Source organism: Molothrus ater, chromosome 4 (genome assembly GCF_012460135.2).
Source record: "Molothrus ater isolate BHLD 08-10-18 breed brown headed cowbird chromosome 4, BPBGC_Mater_1.1, whole genome shotgun sequence".
Lineage (NCBI taxonomy): Eukaryota > Metazoa > Chordata > Aves > Passeriformes > Icteridae > Molothrus > Molothrus ater.
Window position 1 is genome coordinate 44,485,677 of NC_050481.2, and position 20,095 is coordinate 44,505,771.

At 36.3% G+C, this 20,095-nt stretch overlaps 1 protein-coding gene across 1 annotated transcript in view; it reads left to right on the plus strand.

The window, feature by feature from the left end:
- The first annotated feature begins 8,012 nt into the window (after nucleotides 1–8,012).
- The window catches only part of DLC1 (DLC1 Rho GTPase activating protein), a 200,480-nt gene continuing 188,397 nt past the window's right edge, over nucleotides 8,013–20,095 (plus strand). The window contains exon 1 of the mRNA XM_036382058.2: nucleotides 8,013–9,151. Coding sequence (XP_036237951.1) covers nucleotides 8,117–9,151 — 1,035 coding nt within the window. The 5' untranslated portion in view covers nucleotides 8,013–8,116. The remainder of the gene's footprint in view (nucleotides 9,152–20,095) is intronic.

A 20,095-nucleotide genomic window follows, 5' to 3' on the forward strand; every position in this document is an offset into this window, starting at 1 on the left:
AATTACAGTAAAGTGGTACCATTGTGCTATAAATACTTGAGAAAATAATATTTCACTGTTGGCTATTCAAAATAGGACAGAAACATAAAGTTGGATATTTTAAATGTAGTGTTTAATTGGTTTTGATTTGATAATTAAATTGGGCGCAAACTATATAGATCTTTAGTAAGCCTGGATAACAGTGGATCAGTTTGGATCCAGTCATTTCCCCTTTCTCATCCTTGAGGAAGAGCTTTGGCTCATCTGAGGCTCAGCACTGGAAATGAACCAAATACAAATACAACCAAGCTAAAACCCACTGTAATCACATGTTGGCTACAAGTAAACCCTCTTCATTGTATGATGATGAGCACTGGTAATGCAGCTGCTTTTTGAGGAAGAGAAAATAAAAGAACTCCATGTTGTTTTATGTTTAAAGCCATGCATTAAGGCATATTGACAAAGTTTGGGCTCATATCTTAGGAGCCAATAATATTTTCACAAAACAAGCAAGACTTTTGAAGTCTCTGAATGAATAACTTGCCAACTTAACTTTACATTTTGTGGCGTCTAATGTATCGAGGTCTTATAGTGCCGCTGGACAGTATCAGTTTTTGTAACATGTTAAATATCTTCCAAAAGAAGGATGTTTACAAACTTAAGTGTGTTAGACATTTTCCAGTGACAATAAACTGTAATAAGCATATATGACATATGTCAGAATCTGTGAAGAAGAAAAGAAAATGGTTTGTTAAATGTATAATGAAATTAATACCTGAAGGACTGGGGAAATCCTTATTAAGTCAGAAAAACGATTTCAGGTACATGGCTTGATTAATTTCTTGTGTTGTATTTCTTATATCAGAAATAACAAACAAAAACCAAATAGAAAAAAATTAAATGTTTTGCAGTATGATGTATATTTATTATACATTTTATCTTCTATTTACTTACATGGAAAAGCAAAGAAAATATTCTTTGGTGTATTTTAATATTTCTGCTTTCTATTTCTACTTTGCACTTCTGCAAATTCCTGCTGCATAAGGTACAATGAATAAATGTTCTCCTTCTTCATGATAGTATTGATTTTTATATGGTTCTAAATTCTCTCTTTCCCAGACAAGAAACTCTCGTGTATTTCATGGCCCTTCAGACAGAAGCTATACCATACTTTTTAATCCTTTCTGTTGTTTTTTGCTGTATGTGTTCCTCTTCTATTTCTGGTTTTGAGATGGAATTGCCACCATTACATGCAGTTTTCTGTTCATTGCATAACAAGAATTTAGAAAATATTTTTTATGATGCCACTGTATGCTCAGCCTCTCCTTCACCTATTGTGCTACATATCTTTTAAGTATCACTGAGCTTAAAATTCAATTCCAGATTAACAGTGGCAGTGACTTAGTTTTGGGTTTGTTTTCTGGATTGGTAGATGATATAACAGAGACTTTTAATATTAATTTATAATTAGAAGTATTTTTTAATCACTGGATGCCATTTTATTTAGTACAGAGAGTTTCATATGCAGTTTAATCTCCTAGTTCTCCATTTCAATTTGGTGACAGCAAATTTTATCATTTTACTTCTTTTCTTGTTCTGAATAATCTAAAAAACACAGTTTTTAATACCTGCCTTCACAATACTATTACTAATCTCTCTCTTTATATTAAAAAAAAAATAAGTCACATATTCTCACTTCTGGTTTCATATTTAGTTTCTGGTTTTTGTTAATTTATATTTTCGTTATTAATTAGATTTTTTAGTCAATTAACTGCATATGGAAATCAGGTTTGCATGTATGTAATTCACAACCAAGTTGTATTTTTTTAAATTTGACTTTAAACCAGCTTTTGCTTCATCCAATCATTGCTCACAGTAACCCAAGGCTAAGTGTGCAGAGAGCTTCCCCATTTCTGCCACCTTCTCATTCTGTGGAGACACCATTCATGAGGCCTAGTAGGGAGAAGGGGGTTTGAGGGCCAGAAATTCCTCTGCTTTGTCTTCCTTTTAATGATCAGAGAGAGGGAGATTGGAAAAAGTCTCTTATCCTAGAGAGGCAGTACTTCCCCTGTACCCCTACTCCAGCCCCTGCTCAGGATCCCTTTTGGCTCTGTGGCTCTCTCTCAAGTAAAGCTCATCTCTGACCCCAGAAGCATTTGCCATTAGCTTGGAAGAGTGTCCCTTTTGCAGTTCCCCAGATTTGCCCTCTCTACATGTGAATCCCCTTTCATTCCGTAGAGAAAAGAGGGTTATTTGGACACCTTTTAGAGTTACAAGTTCAGTAATATTTCATTTGATTATTGTTATGCAATTCTAATATTTGGTTCCCAATCACTTTATGTTCTTGGAATCTCTCCTAACAGAGGCTTCAAGAGGAGTCGGTTCCTCAGACTTATCAGGGAGGTGTTAGCAGTTGTGTGCTCTTTGATCTATAGCTGGGCAGCAATTTTAAAATCCTGTGCGGTAGGGTGTGCTGGAAGGAATGTTTGTATGTTGGACTTAGTACTGCTTGTGTCTATTTCTGTCCACTGATTCATTGCTGGAAACCAACAGTAAGATCTCATCAAAGAAAAGGACAAGTATCCTGTGAAAGGACAATATTGGGATGTATTTTTGTTTTTCTGTACAAAAATCAGCAACACCTATATTAATAGTCTGTGTTCACATTTATAGGTACAACACATGCATATACATGCAAACCGGACCATTAAAAGTTATAGAAAACATTTAAATTGTTTTATTATTTCATTCTGAAGGCGTACTTGTCTTATGAGTACTATGCTATTTCTAATTTTTAGAATAAAGTTGTAAATATTTTTAGCATTTGATTTCAAATATTAAAGAAATCAAAAAACCTGCATCTGGTATTGACTAGATTAATACTCCACAAAAAACAATGCTTATATTTCTACTCTATGACAGCAGGGTTTAGCATGGTCCAAAACCCTGCACTGCAAATGTTGCTTACATAGAAACTGCAGACAAGGTAAGCCTCCACTTCAGTGAAATCCAAAAGGTGGTCTATGTCCAGGAAATAAGAAATGAAGGATTGCTTTTTAAAAGCAGGAGATCTTTTTAAATAAATAGCTGAGTGAAGACCTAGAGGCTTATGTTTTATCTCAAATTATTTGTAAACAACATTCTGTGTCAGAGATTGGTATGGAGTTACTGAAAGAGCTGTATCCAAGCCAGACCAGGAGATGTGAGATGAGTTTATAGGAAACAGACCCTGTTCACTTAGACTTCCTTAAACAAAGTTTGCTGACTGGGGTCACAGACTAATGAAGATAAAATAATGATAACAAAATAAATATTTCTGCTTGATCTCCATTGCTCACATACTCCTGCTATGCAAAAAATGTAATGAAACAGTCTTTCATCTTTGTTTTTGATGCTTTGCCTTTTTCTTTTTTTTTTTTAAGAAAAATTTTCATCCCATGTAAAACATTAGCAAAACTTAAATTCCACTGGCATGATGGTGGGGCTGTACTGCCTGGGTTGCCCTCTCAGAAACTTTCCTGCCACAGCCTTTGTGAGCTGTTCCGTGTCCTCTGCAACTTCCTTCCTTCCTTCCAAAGGTTTTCTATTTATTGCAAGATGGCTGTTGAATATGGTACAATGAATTGTCAAAATGGAGGAATTGGTGCAGGCAACAGAGATGTCACACCTGGATCAGTGGCAGTGCTTGCTTTGGCCATACAGAGATGCCACCAAGTGTCCTGCACAGCCGTGTCTTACTTAGGCCTTCTTTGCCATAGTCCTTCGCTCCTAATGGCTTGGGGTTTACTGCCTGGGCTTGTGTGGTTGCTGCTATTGCTGCATGGCCCCGTGTTTCTCTTCTTATCTCTTTCTTCCACTCTGGGAAAAACAGGGCTCCACTCCCATGTTCTGGAAGTCTGAGGGGCAAGATGTAGGACCAGAGAGCCCTGGCTGTGTGCTTCTGCCCTTGTATTCTTGCAACTGGGATGTTTGTGTGCTCTGTCCTAAGCCCCAGAAGGGAAGCTTCTCTGACAGGTCTGCACGGCCACAGTTCCACATTTAAGTGCCTTTCCTTCCCTTTCCATCTCCCCCTAGCTCCAAGACTCATTTCTTCCTGACGCAGCTTTCACAGGTGTCAGTCCTAGTACTGGGTTTGTGTAAGGATAGTTCTTGTAAAGTGTCATTTTTCCTTGAGGAGGGAAACAAGAGAAGGTAAAACATATCTTGAAAAATGTGTTGCACAGACAAATTTGAATGGAATTTCATGAGGAAAAAGAAATTCTCTGTTTGTATTTTGAAAGCCTGCTGCAAGTAGTTTAATATGAGTTTTTCCTGAAAAAAGAAAATCACAGGAATTCTAATTGAGGGAAAATGTTAGACTGTCTAATTATAGAGAACCTACCAGCTCATCATTTTCCGCTTTATCAGTTGTAAAGTCACCCCGTTCTGTGAGACTAGACACAAAGTTTCCTAAAATAAACTAACCTAAAGGTTTGCCCTATTTTTCATTAATATTATACTTTACAGTGAGATAGGCAGTAAATTATTACAAAATCCATCTAAATTAACATCTAGTTTTGTAAACAATATGAAGCATCATAGAGGGTTCTTGACTGGGCTTCTGCTGCACTCTGATGACCTACTGCTCAGTTTCACTTTCTATAGGTCGAGAATTACCTTCATTGGGTCAATGTTGACAATATTCCTTAATTCAAGCCCAGGATCAAGAAATTTTTCCCAGAAGTTTTATCCTTTGTATTTTTGTTTCAAAACAAAAATTTGTTTTGTTCTTCAGGAAGTTAATAGTACTAAGCAATACCAAACACCACTTGAAAAGTAAAGCAAAATATAAGTCAGAATTATAGCAACAGCTGAGTGGACTGTATCATATTGATAGATGTTTTGATCAGAAGAAAAGCTGTTTTCACTCTGAAAAACGTTTCAACAGACTGATGATGGTTCATCTGACAGTCCTAAATTCTGCAGAAATCAGATATAAAGGTTTCTAGTTGTGGCATGGCAAGAATAGTAAGAAAGGGGGATGCTTCTTCCTAGCGTAAAAGTACAAATGGACTTGAAGGGGCATTTCTCAGACGGTAAAAGATGCTGCATGTCATGGGAAAAAAATGAGTAGCAATAGCAGAAAAGCAGTGATCGAGGCAGGAATACTTTCTTCTGCACAGTGGCACTTGGTTCTCTGGCAGAGAATCTTTTCCAGAGGTCTGGAGCACTGAACCCTCCAAGATACAGCTTATGTGCTTGCATGTGAGTGAAAGGAAATAAGTTGTCCTGAACAAATAGGTAGAAAAGAAATAAATTTTCTTGTCAGCCCTTAAATGTCAAGCAATTAGAGCAGGAAAATAATTTCTGAGCTGAATTGTTTAACATGGTCTTTGAGGAGTGGAGAGGGAGCAGAAGAAAAGTAGGCTGTCACCAAGCTCTGAGCTCCTTCATGCACCATGGGAATGAAGGGATTTCAGGAGCTGTTGGTGAACCTGCCTGGGGAGGTGACATATGTACTGTAGATTTTCATATTGAGTGCTAATACACACTCATTTGTTAGAGAACAATAAAAGTGCCCATGTAGTATATTTATTTGTCTTGTATTTCAAGCTAAGTATTTTATATTTCTCTGTTTAATAATTTTTCTGCAGTCTATGAGGCAGTCAAAACTAGTGATAATGTAAGTAAAACAGAAAGGTTCCTAATGTAAAATTTGGTTTTCATTCCCCATGAAATATAACTCACCACATCAAAAAAATGAAAAACAGTAACAGATCTGTTCTTCCACTTCTGTAAGTCCATGTAGCAGCAGCAAGATTAACACACTCCCATCAACTCAATGAGAGCCTGCCTTCTGTGCATTAATTAGGTAGGTGGATGTATGGATATCATTAGGAAGTTGCATTTTTTAGCTTTGTACCCTTAACTTCTACTATCTTTATCGACTGTTGTCAGAAATGTCCCTATATGGCTGTAGCACCTGTGTTTAATTTTCTCTGAAGTAGATTAAGGTAGTGTTCTAGTAGGGGAAGAAAGGGAATCTGCAAATGAGTTGTATCCATGTGCAACTCCAAACATTGCTCATGGAGGACAGTAGAAATCATTGAGCCCTTTCTAGTAAACATGCCTCTTTTCAAAGTTCAAAACAAAACACTATGGTGACTGTAAAATTATTTTAATTGAGAGCTTTAGTGTCCATCAGGAAAAGGTGCAGCAGAAGTTGAAAGTATTTTCACTATTGATTTTTCACTCTGGTAATTTTGAACCACACGTACTTAGAAATAAAGATGAAATCGCAATAAGAATGTGCTGCAAATTTATACAATAATTTCACTTTATATTTTAATATATAGGGTTAATTTCATATTTGATCAGGAAAGAAGAGAGAATTATAAAATTTTATTAACTTTTTACTACTAAAATTTGCCTCTGAAAGCAGATAGTTTTTTTGGCCTGGTTCTGTGTGTTATTTTCCATTTTGCTCAGCCTCCTACACACTAATGACTTGTGCATGGAATTTCATATACTCTATGAATATATGTTCTTTTTAAGCAGAGTCTCCACAGAGGTGGAAAATGTGAATGTGAAATGAAGCTTGCCATTCCTAAAAGAAGGTTAAAGATCTAGGACTGCATACAAGCCTACCCTGAAAGTCAGTTTGTCAAGGCATAATTTATGGAGGTTCAGTTGCCCAGGCATAATTCTGCATTTCTTTCAAGATAAATACTTTTATACTTTCAGGCATGTGATTTGTCAAGGCAGCTTTGTGACCTGGTGGGCAATCAGAATTTGCCTTAGTGGACTGAAATGACCCAGAACAGACTCACTACTTAATCTTCTTTATTGCTGAAATCAATAACCAGATCCATGCTAAGTGCTGACAGTTCTTGTGTAGGGAGTGAAAAGAAGTGTCTGCTCCTTGAACTTCTAACATCTTATGAGACAGAAGCTTTGTTTTCTTCTTTGACAGTGAACTTGTTAATTTTATTTTATGATTCATAAATTAATATATTTTCTTTGTGCTAACATACACCTGCAATGACATAAGATTTATGTATTATCTCAAATGCCATCATACAGAATGCCTAATGCAGCAGTCAGTGAAAATTCCCACATAGAAACCCAAGCAGGGACAGTGGCCTCTGGCAGAGCCAGGCAGTCCAGGTGAGTAGCAGAGCTACAGCCAACCACGCTGGCTCACAGTCTTCCCTTCTGGAGAGCCCCATTCCAAATAACAGTTTTCTCCATGCCTTACACCAGAGGGTCATGAATATATTCAGCAAGGGAGGGTGTACAGGGTTCAGGTTTTATAATGCATTTGAATGAGAAAATACACCAAAAACTTAAAGTGGTTTTCCAAGTGTTGTATAGGACTACATGACCTTTAAAGGTCCCTTCAAACCCAAGCTTATCTATGATTCTATGATTTACTTTTTTTATTACTACACAACAACTGATTTACTCTGCAGTTTCATGTAACACTTGCAATTACAACTTGGCCTGAAGAAAATTAATAGTAACAATAAAAATAAGAGCTACTGAATGGGCCAAAGATACTCAGAAGATAAGTAGTTTATACATTTGGTAAATTTGGAAAAACCCTCAATTGTTCTCTACCTCTTTTGGTAAACAGCCAGAATTCTGCACTCCACAGGTATCCATGGATGAGGAAGAAATAAAGTTACAAAGCAACTATAAGTTACAATGTCATTTATACCCATTTAAATTATTATGAGAGACACAGTTAAGAGGAGCTTGTTGTAAAATTTTGGCTCTGGAGCTACTTTCTTGTCCATGTGCCTGTTTATAACATTTTTGTTTACTTGATATTGGAAAGTAATCAAAAAAAATGTTATACTGAATTATGAGTGCCGTCAAGTTTTGTATGAAAAGTATTAAAACTTTAAACAAAACAGTCTTTTAAATTCCTGTCCTTCTGGTCCCACAGTCTTATCTTGTTTTACACTTTTGTTTAAACTGTTCCTTCCCTTTTTTTTTATTTGGAGTTGATTCAATAACACAGTCTTTTTTTATTTCTTGCAGATGTTAAAATGATGAAACCTTCTCTCCCTCAGGAGCAGTGCACAGCAGCCATGACTTCTCCTCTGGTCCTCTGTGGAAGGTACATTGCAGTCTGCTTCTGAACTGTTATGACATGTCTCTAGCAATCAGAAAGAAAAGCTGGGAAGAGCATGTGACCCAGTGGATGGGATTGGCTTTGGAGCCTGTGGAGTATAATACAGCATGTCGTCACGGACTTGTAGCTGATAACTTGCAGACAAGTATGGAAAAAGATGAGGTTTTGAGCATGGACCGGAAAGAAAAATGTGCTTCATTTCCAGAGTGCTGCTATAGTGGAGAGGTGACTGGCTTCCCTGAAAAGCAGCTGGGAAATGTTTCAAAGGAGGTGGATGAAAACGACAACCACGAGGATGAGGAACATTTTCTGGAGGCGAGCACAGAAACTCTAGTCCATGTGTCTGATGACAATGATGACTATTCTGCACTCAGCCTGGATAGTGTTAATTACCACATCACTGCTGTAGGAAGTGAACCCAAAGATGAAGGGCACAGCTTAAATGGAGCAGGCTCCTTAACACAGATGGTACCAATAACAGAGGGTAACAAGGCAGCTGAATCATCTGGAATCAGTGGAGATATAAGTGAGGAACCTAAAGAGGAGAGGAAAGAAGATGTTTGTGGTAGTATTGGCCAAAGCCTGGAGCTTTGTAATTATGAAGTCTTAAATGAAGTAGTAGATGTAGAGAAGGAAAATTGTATCAATTCTACAAATGTGAAAGAAGTTATTATGTCTGGGAAGCAGCTGCTTCATACTGCTGTAATTGCACAACAGCGCCGGAAATCTGATGCTTTCAAAGACGGGCTTGGAAAGTCTGAGTGCAATGTGGTAGAGAGTGGGATTTCTTCTGAATCATACACCAGTAGTGATGGACAGCTCTGCTCAGCAGTGCAGCCCAGCAACGGCTTTATGCAATCTCCTCCTTGCTCTTGCATCCCAGCAGTGGAAAATGGTCTGGATAAAAGTGGTGTCACAGAACCTCAAGTGGCCCCTGAAAACAAATGCCTTTCGAATGTCAGTTCAGCAGAAGACATTCAGTGTTTACATGTAAGGAATCATTTGACCACACACGAACATTCAGACAATCAAGTGAAACTGCGCAAAAGAAAGGTAGGATGCTTCTAGACTGCTGAGTGTTTCTCAAATATCTTCCCCCAGTTTCTGATGATGGTGATACTGTGCCTAACTAACTGGAGATAAAAAGTGGTTGTTTCATTAATTTATCAGGTTCAAACAGTTTCAGGACAAATATATCTATACAACAACTAAATTTTAGGAGCTTTTTTTTAGGGTCTGAAAATTGCCGACCTATGAATTTTGATGGTACCTTATATTCACTTTATATATACTATTTTATATATTTAATATATGCTGCTCAAGGATAAATGAGTATATGTCTTCTTTTCTTCTTTCTGCTTCTATCATTATTTGATTCATCTTAGGAAAACTTACTGTGTCCAGGGGTTTAGAAGCCTTATTGAAAAAGACAGTACAAGGGAAAAGTGCAACAAGATTTTAAAAGACAAAAAAAGGAGTGGAAATATTTTTTATAGTAGTTCTTTGGTCTTTAGCTCAGCCCCATGAGCATATGTTCTTGCAAAAACAAGTATTGCTGACTCTGAAACAATATTTTGTAATTTTAAAGCAACCAGAGGGTTTCACTGTCTTCACCGAGTAAGGAAGGGTATCATTACAAAATTTTAATGGAGAGATTCCTTGGCAATAAAACTCCCTTTGGCTTAAATGGAAGGAGATGTGGTGATTGTAGCACTATGGAATTTATCTTACAGTCTAGCTTTCCCAGTTATGCTGCTTATTCTAGCTAATAACCAGTTTGTAATTGTTTACTTCTCTCTGCCTTTTTTTATTTGACATCATCCAGCTTCTTTTGTCTGGGTTTTTTTTTTACATCTGGTTTCTTTTAATTGTGTGGGTTTCATTGTCAGCTGCAGTGCCTCAGTAGCTGTTTCACTGAAGAACAAATTCACATATCTGAAGTACTCTGTGCCCACACAGCATCCTGAGCTGCTGGCTGTTGCTTCCTTGTCTAGATCATTTGGTAACAGTAATATTAGGTTAACATGGTGAGAAGATGTAAGCAAGTTTTGCCAAAGGTTTCAGAAGCCCTCCAAGCCAGTCTTCTTTTGGTAGTTTATGCAATCACAGTTAATGCAGTAACTGTTCAAATATCTCGCAGTAAGAATATCTCAGAGTTACAAACAAGAAACAAAAATATGACTACCAGTACCAGAAATGCGAGTGAAAATGGTTCAAGTTTAAAAAAAAAGAAAACCAAATTGGCATTGTAGTTGAGAACTAATTGACTCTGATAATAATTTCTCAGCTGCTTTACTTTGGCATCAAATTTTCTTTTAAAGTATATCTTGATATTGATGTGTATATTTCATATCATCAGCAAGATGAAGCATGCTATTGTTTTTAATAGCTCTGATTTGATGCTAGTTTCCATGGATCTTGTTTTGAGGTCACATACTCAGCTTTTAAATGTACAGTCATGAGAATAATATTTAAGAATGTGTGTATGATTTGTGTTTGTGTCATTAAATATTTTAAAGGACAAATTATAAAAATTCCACAGAGACAATAGTGAGAAGAACTAAGGAAGGAGATGAGCATAAAAAGGAGCAAAACAAAGAGTTTCTTCAAGGAATTTTGAGCTGCAACAATTGCAAAATTTTGTGTAATATAAAAGGGGATGGAGTCTGTAAATCTCAAGGAGTCCTCATTCTACTTTGGTTAAAGAAATCTTTGCCAAACACTGTAACATGAATGGCAAAAGCGAAGAGATATTAACTGCTATTGTTTGTGGTATTATTTATCTCTAAGCTCACAGAACACTTCTACAAGCAACATTCCTTCATAAGGGATTTTCTCACTTATATCTAAGCATGTACTATTTTACAAAAGCCTGTCTGTGTTGGTAATAGTGTGCAATAAAGAATGTGCCTATGTTTACAAACTTGCCCTGAAAGCCACTTTTGGAATTTTAAGAAAGCATTAAAAAAACTGCAGACTTGAAACTGAATCCATCCATAAAAGCCAAGTATTTGCTTTGCAGTGGCAGGAAAACTTAAAGGATTGGGAATGGCATATAAAACCTTTTCTCTCAAGGTCAGCAGTTCAAGCAGTGCAGTTAAGGCCTAAAACACACCACTGTCTGATTAATGCTCAGTGTCAATTATAGTTGCACACAATCATGTGCCCATAAAGGTCAGAATATGGGAAAAGGCACATGGAAATGAATTGCTAAAGTATTTGGGCACCCAAATCTTCAGGTAGCACCTTAGGTGATTATGGAAAGGTGCTGATCTTCAGACATTTTCATGACAGTTAAAACTTAGGACCTTGTTGATACTAAATTCTTTTTCAAATCTGTTCCTCATTAACATATTTTAAACTGTTTTTAATTGTGGCAATAGAGCATGACCTTCCCTCTTATCTTTAGATCAGCTGTCTTCAAACCAGAGCTGAGGTGAGAGACGGTGTGGATCTGATATGCTTGCTCTGCAGACAGATGCAGGTTTGAGGGCTTAAGGGCTTAAAGTTTAGCATCTTTGACCAGCACTAACTCCATTGCAGTAAATTGCTTTAGTCATGATGGATGTACTGACACTGAAGATGCTTTTTGCAAACACATCCAGCTGTTGCAGCATTCTTTGCTCCCTCAAGTCAACAGGGTTCAAATGTTCAAAGCACAGCACCCTCTTTGCCTTCACTTCCTCAGAAAGACTTCCTAAGGCTCGGAAATGGGAAGGACCTGAATTTAATTGTAAGAAGTTAATGATATTAGGTCCAATTAAAAGAAACAAAATAATCAAGCTTTCCTGTTGTTCCTGATTTGATAATCAATTCAGTTCATCCACATCATGAAATTTATCGTTATTAATGGTTCCAAGTAGCAGAAACATAAACGGATTAACTGTATGTGGCTAAACCAGCTAGACCCTTCTGTATGCTTTCCTAGGTTAAATAAATTTAGATTTTAAAATAGTTACTTTACAGAATTGTACATGAAATAACATTTGGAACTAAAGAGCAAACTGTAGTGCTTGGGGTATCAAAACAGCTCACATGTATTTTCATATGTAAAAAGCAACAGAGCTTTTAGCAAACAGTTTTATATAAAACAAGAAGAGCACCAACTATTAAGAGAATACCCACAAAGGAGACTGTTTAAATATTATGCACTTATTTGTAAATGTAAGAAAATGGCCATTATCTCATACAGAATCTGTCAAATTTTTGTGTGTGCTCCATTTTATGTTTTTTCTCCAAGCTGCTCATCTCATCAAGCTTAGGCAAAGACAGGAAAATCCCTGCTGGGGCATATTTAGAAGGTTCACAAATGCAGCAGAACTCTAAAAAATTAGTTTAAGTTCTTTTTCAACACAAAAAAGAACTACTTTATTCAGCACCAGTATAAAAATTTGGGTTGAGGCGTATAGTCTCCCAGTAAGTTCTCCCCACTCACTTCCCAAGCACAATTACAGCTGTGCTGTTGCAGCCAGTGATAATCAGCACTTTGTAAATGCAATTTTTAAAATAAGGCTCAGAAGCTCTTTTAAATGATGGATCAGTAAAGGAGTGGAAAATCAACATTGTGAAGTCTGGCTCTAAATAGTTTGAATAAAAATCCATGAAGTTTAAAAAATGTGAAATGTTAACAAACTCCACTTACAAAACAAATCTTGGCTTGTTCTGTATATTTCATTGTTCTTTCACCATCCTCTCCTCTAAAATATTATTCCTAAAGATCATTCAACATAAATAGGAGGAAAACAGCAACAGAAACAACGGTGACTGTTCATTTCTCTCCTGTAGGACAATGTAGTTCCTCACGGCGGTCTGCTTAGAAGCTTTTCAGTTTCAAATAGATAATGTAATCAAATAGATAATGTAAGTCATTCTTGCAAGGCCAGAGAATATAAGAGTCAGGGCTATTCCTAATGCTCATTATAATTGCTGCTACTTTAATCCAGTTTTCTAGATCAAATACTGTGTGATTTGCAAGGGATGCTTAAGGACACAACCAATGTCAGCATAACAACAGCTGCCAGTGTCAATAAGAGGAAAATTAATTAAAGAGTGAGATTAACAGGAGACTGGCAGAAATGTCAGAGGAGACCTGGGTAGAAGGTTACCTGGATGATGCATGTCTTTGGAACAGTGCCTTTTACCCACAGGAAAGCTGTAAGCTTTTAAAACATGGTTTTACATTTCCTGTTTTGTTGCAATAAATTTTATTTCCTTATTTCAACAATTATACTAATGTGAGAAAGCAAAGAAAATTACTTACTTGAATTCAGACGTTTCCATCCATATTTGCCTCTTGATTATGCATGTCCATGAGATGTGAAGGTTGACTCTTCCATTACGATCAGAATTACATTTTGTTTCACAATGCTAGGGCTGTGATTTTGGGGCAAGTTAGGAAGTTAGGCTCTTCCAGGAGTTTCTATTTGTATCACCATAAACTAATTTCACTGGAAGCTTAGGGAGCTTTGCTTGCTGGCTCATACTAAGGTACATGGGAGAGGCAGTAGGAAAACTTCACAAAAAAACCATAAGAGGTACCTGTTTTACTGAAATTGTTTCTTTGCAACTCTTTTATGTGCCATCTGTTCTCATTGCATGATCCTTTCATCTGAGCACTTAAAAGTAATATGATCTTCTTGTGAGCAATAATATCAAACATTGTAGGTATTTTTCTTATTTTATTGCTGTTTGTACACCAGAGTTTCCAGCCCTATCACCAGTATGTCTCTCCAAAGTCTTAATCTCCCTTTACCTCAATTCTGTCTTTTTTGAATTGTGATAATTTAATGATTCAGTTTTTTTCCTTTTTTATTAAATTTAGTTTTAAAGATTCTTACACTGGTTTTGTTATTTCTGTTTTATAGAAGGTGGTTTCATGGGGATCCAACCTGTACTGTATTGCTACATAAGCAGTGGGATGTAGGTTTGTTAGGGTTGCACAGCAACAATAACTCAGATCAACATAGAAAAAAAAGCAAAGAAGATAAAAGCAATAAAAAGCCAATAGAAATGTGCAGGAAGTATAAATTAAAAATGGAAATATGAATTTTGTTGTATTCTGATTTTGCAACTGGAAATTAAATTTACCTTTTCCTGAGATGCAGTCTGTAAACGTGTCAGTCAGAGTAAGATGACAGCTTTAAATGTTGGTGATTTTCCAAGTCAATGATCTTTAATTATTTGTTTGCAAAATATGATAAATAAATGCAGTCACTTCTCACAGTTTGTTTTCCCATTGAGTATTTTTTAAAGATAGTTATTTTACAAATATTCTAGTGGAGGAACCCAGCAACCAGGGAAGAAAACTGTCCTCTAAAATAATGATGATCTTTAGAAATTCTGAAAGTGTGGACAGTCATGAGTGTTATTTGGATGGTTGTTGGAAGACCAAAGTTTCTGTGCTTCATTATGGTCATGGAAGACCAACTCCCAGCTGCTTAGATCTAGACATTGAAAAAGAATTAATGGATGTCAGTGGAACTACAGTGTTCTTAGAGTATGCTTAAGCACCTTGCTGAACTTGGGTGTTATAATACTTTGTAAATTTAGAGACAACAGAAGCTAGTTAGTAACTAGAGGTAATATCATAGTAAAATTCCCTTCAAATCATATGGTTCTCTAACAATATTTCCTGTACAATTCAGACCTGCACTTATGCCAGAGTAGCTTCATTTTCATATACAGAGATAGATAATATAATCTTGGCATCTAGGACATTATTTTTCTTAGTCTTGTAAAGGACAATGGCAAGTGCAAATATTGGAAATGTGATTATCTCTTTTAAAATATGATCTTTCAAGCAGTGGAAATCTATTTTATCAGGTTTGGAATGTGGATTTGCTTTTGTTCCATTTCTGCATCTCTTGTAATTTTCAAACTTTATATAGGTTTTTTTAAAGATTCTCAAACTTTCTAAAGGTTTTAGAGAAGAGCATGGATCTGTTTATCCAAATTCATAATGTGAATGTGAGCACCATCAAAAATTGGTGAGAGATCTTAAGCCAAAACAGTTTTTTGAAAGGTTAACTCCTACCCACAACTCAGAGCTACAGTCTGTAGTATTAGTACAGTGGGCAATTATTACTGAAATCCACAGTTGCTTCACCACAAGGAATTTGCTGCATTTGCACATTGCTATTAAATGGTCATGGTTTTGAAGGGATTGGGAAGAATCTGGCAAGAGATGCAAGTGAAGCAAAACAAATAGTAGGATTTCTTTGAAAAAAAATGAAACCTTCTTGGCTGTCATGAATATTTGTTTCTCTTTTCTGCAGTGAAAACTTGCTTTCTAAATTTACCATTTAATAATGAAAATGCGGTTCAAAAATATAGATGACTGAAACAGTTGGATTTACATTTTTTTAAATTATATGTATTTTCTGTGGTAATTAGTAAAAAGTGGTCATAAAGCACTCCTATTATTGTGGTAACATGACCACAAATTTTCTCAACTACTTTCACAAAAATATATATCATAAATATTATCTCCATCTGGGAAGCTAAAGAATGCTTTCCGACAGACTTCCTTTATGTTTGGACTGAAGTATGATGTATTTCAAACAATGTGAAAAGTATTTAAAACAAGTTCAGAACAGGATGGGATGATTGCCAGGCCAATACAGTATAACCTTTATGCAAATTTTACTTTGGCACATTTTTGTGACAGTGTTCAGCAATAAATTTTCAAGGCAGTGTTGTCTAGACTGCAAACCAAGAGACTGTTGCACATCAAATTATGCTTGGAGCTGAGCTACCTAAAATGGTCATGAAAGTATTTGTATTTATAAGCAGCTTGTAGTCACACACTACTGCTTCACCAAAATCATCTACATGCTTCTAAGGATCAGTCTAGAGAGCTTTAGTTTCATGCAGTGTGTACTCAGAGATTTCTAGTTATGACAAGTTCTGCAGTACTGATTGGAAGAAAATTTCTAAAATATTTTTTGCTTTATTTTTAAAATTAATCTTTAAAAACTCCTTACTGGCCAATTATTTACCGTGCACTCAATAAATAGTCAGTGGTAGGTCATGGTAAATGGGCCAATGACCACTTGTTAAAATGAAACCAGATTTTTAGTTAACATCAAACTTTTTAGGGAAGCGAATGAATAATACATAAAATCTTTAACAAATGGGAAGTGGAGTTAAGACACTTGGACAAAACACCCTGGATTACATGACATCACTGTCCACAACACATAAAAAATTTTTAGAAAAGGAATTTGCTTCCTAGAGCTGTTCCTCTCACACTTTCACAAGAATAATGCTCACTTTGAATTAACCTTCAAGTGAAAACAGAGAGATCTAAAAGGCACACTGAGATACAGCTTCCATCCAAAAACAGTACTTATAGCAGTAATCAGAAAAGACAGTACTAGAGCACTGCTGCCTATATTAAAGAGCCTTTGATGCCATAGCAGTGGCAGAACAGCTTTTTTAAACACAGTTGTTTACTACAGACATGACCTGTGCTAAAAGTAAAAGGTTTTTTGTGTTGCTGTATCAAAGAAGGCGATACAGAATAACAGCCTACCCTGGCCAGCTCTGGGAGCTGAGGCTTTACAGCAATGTAGTCTTTGCCGCTGCTAGTGGAGTACTTGACCATGGAAATTTGGTGGTGGGTTTGTCCACAGGCATCCAACCAGTTCCTGAGAACCTCTCTTGTGAGCTGAACTGCAGCAAGATTGAAGCTATCTGCAAAGCTTATCGGGGATTTTTTCTTGGTATTTTATTTTGGTTGGGGTTTTTTGTTGGGTTTTTTTGGTTGGTGTTTATTTTTATTTTTTTGCTTCCCACCATAATGGTACCTACAATTAAAACACCTAAAATGTGTTGCTCACACTTATTTCCTTTTACTGCTCCCTCTCAAAGGTGACATAAGAGGTTTGTAAAGGCAAGGAGGTTTGTGCCACAGAAAATACGCATGGTGTATTGAATATAGCCATACAAAATGAAACAATACTGCTTCTGCTGCCAAAAGCTATTCCAAGCTCCAGTGGATATGGCCAAAAATGGTTATGAATTCAAATTTAGAGGGATATTCTTCCTCCTTTGAAAAAAATCCAGGCAGCAATACATGTGTGAGCATCTGTGTATGCTGAGGTAAATGTATGGCAAATATATACCAGATCCTTGCTGCTTTTCATAACTGTCACAGCTGATGTCTAAAGCTTTTACAACAATGGACACAAGAACTTGGTTTATGCACACGACACTAATGAGAAATTGGCTCACTGCAACATGAAGATGTCCTTCAATACTACAGCAGTAACTGTCATATCTGAAGTTTCACACTGTCTTTGAGGGGCTTTTCTGCACTCTCAACTTTATGTAAGGCTTAGAAGAGCAAACACAATATGTATTTATGTTAAACAGAAGTTTTCTGTAAGTTGTCTCCTTCCTATTTTTTTTCATGTAGAACATCCAATTAAACAAATGTTTCCATTTAAAAATCCTGAATATTTTGATAATGTATTATCTCATCTACCCAACAGAAAAGATCCTTAAGGAGCTGATTATATTCTTGCACTGTGTTTTAATCTCTTGGGTGTTATCCTCAACCTTCTTAAAAAAGAGGGTTTGCATGCACTACTAATCATTGATATGTGATTCATGGCTGTTTGATATGAAGGCATAAAAAAAAATCAACAGTGCTAAAGCTCATGGCTTGTGTTGCATGTAATTTTAGTTTCAAAATATTTTAACAGCTGACACGTTTATAGTAGTGAAAATGAAAAAGCACAGCCAGAAGCCAAACTTTGGTAATCTAAATCAAACTACTTTCCTACACCCAGATTCCCTGAAAAACATTTTCCTTCTGATAAATGCCAAATTGTATTTATCCCACACAGATTTACTAGTGATTCTATATGCATATTACACCTCAATACATCTACTGAATTTGTTCCAGCAGGTTTAACTCACCTCTTTACAAATGCTCTACTGCTTGGTAGATGATGAAAAAATGATCAAGTGGTAAATGAACACTATACTGTTTTGGCTTTTTGAGGAAGCAAAATTGCCAGAGAGTAAATAAGAGAAGAGATAGTCTCTCAAGACCTGTCTTTTTAGACTATCTTAGAGGTGGGATAAGACTAGAAAATAAAGATGTGAAAAACAATTGATTTTCTATGTAAAGTGAGAATTCAACTCTTAATTACATGAATGTTTCTCAGCTCATGAAAACAACTCCCAGTAGACCACTCTGTTCCCAGGTCTTTTTCAATATTACTAGCATTGAAGATAATTTGGGAAGTTCTATATTAATACCTTGTAGTACCTTGATTAATATTCTTGTGCATAAGGCTTCCTCAGGACTCATAATTTATCACATTTCACGAACATTTTATTAAGCTTTTAGAAATGTTGCGTTTTAATTTTTACTTCAGCTTCTTTTGCAAGATAAGTTTTAAATTGATGGATTGTGCTTTTGCAGACTGAAGCCAAGTTATGACAATGGAGAAACCAGCTTTAATCAGATTCAGAAGAAATACATATATTCCTGAATTTTGCTGTCCTGAGAATAGTAAAAGTAGCCTTAGATTATAATGTCCATAATTTTTTTTTCTCTAGTTAATCCATACTCTCTAGCAGACACGAAAAAATCCTTTTTCATGTGGAGTCTTCTAATCAGGGTGTTAAGAACATTAATTCTTCCCTCTATTCTTGCCTTTTCACAAATGCTTTGCAGTTTGGGGTTTTTTCCCTACTTTATGTACAAACCTGAGTGAAATATTGAGAATTTTAGATTTTGGCCATTTGGAGCTTATGTGCATGTGAAGGAAAGATTACTTGGTGACATGAAAATAATGTGTATTTTATTCCTTGCAAGTGTCATCATTTCACAGGGTTTGATTTCAAGGGAGCAGCCAAGCAGAGCTCTGTAGTCACATGCAGAGATTAGGAAGGGATTTTGAAGCTGCTGGCGAAACGGGAGTGGCTTCCATGACTCTGCTCCACTTTGGTGTGAGGGGAGAGTGGTCCCAAACACTCTCAGATGCTAGTTCTGTAGTAGTAGGAGTGGTTCCTAGACCTCTTGTCCAGCATTTATTCAGTTGCCTAACATGTGTACTCAATCCTAAATATTGTGGTTTTTTCACTGCTTCTTTAGTGGGTGGAGTCAGCAGTGACTTTGTCCGTTTCTGGTGTCTCTCTCAGTCCTTTCCATTACGCCTAGCTCATGGAGGACAAACTCTCCTGTGTCAACAGCATTGCCTCATGAAGCATAATAATGACAGCCTAAATGTCAATAGTTAGTCACTGATGATTGTCTTAGGGTTTAAATGGAAATTTCTTACTTTTAGCCACTCTGTTCAGAGGGAATGTTTACCAGCAGAAACATATAATTGTGGAGCTTTGATCTTTGCTTTGAAATGTCTTTTTGAGTGTAAAGAAAATTCATCTATGCTGAGAACAACATTAGAAGCTATTTCTGGACTTAGACCAGGATTCTGAAGGTGAAAGGACACTTCTCCAGCTCTCTCAACAAGTCCTTGGGAAAGTTAAAAATAAGTCTTGCTGAAAAAAAATTGGCACTTGTTATTTGAGAAAATTTCTTTATTCCAGGAACTGCCTCATGTAACAGAAATTTATTTACCATCTGTGTAGACTTGAAAAATTTTCCATCTACCAGATACACAACTGAAATAGCAACAGATTTTCCATCCCAATGGTTTCTACCAGCCTCCATTTTAAGGGAGTGTTGTAAAAACTTATGAAATTTTTGTGCACTCAGAAGAGGGGTAGCTCTAGCTCACTTAATAGACCATCTGTGAAATTCTGAGCTCTGGTTGTGACCTCTAATAACATCACCTCACTGTTGCTAAAGCATGTCACTTGGGGAACATGACCTCATAGACCTAATAGCTGAACATTTATTAGGTTTTTAAATTATAGTTCCATTATTAATAAATATTACAGTACTGGCTTTTAAAAAAATAGTCACTTGAGACATTTATTTACTTTGAGTACAGATGTACTTCCTTAATTTCACAGCTC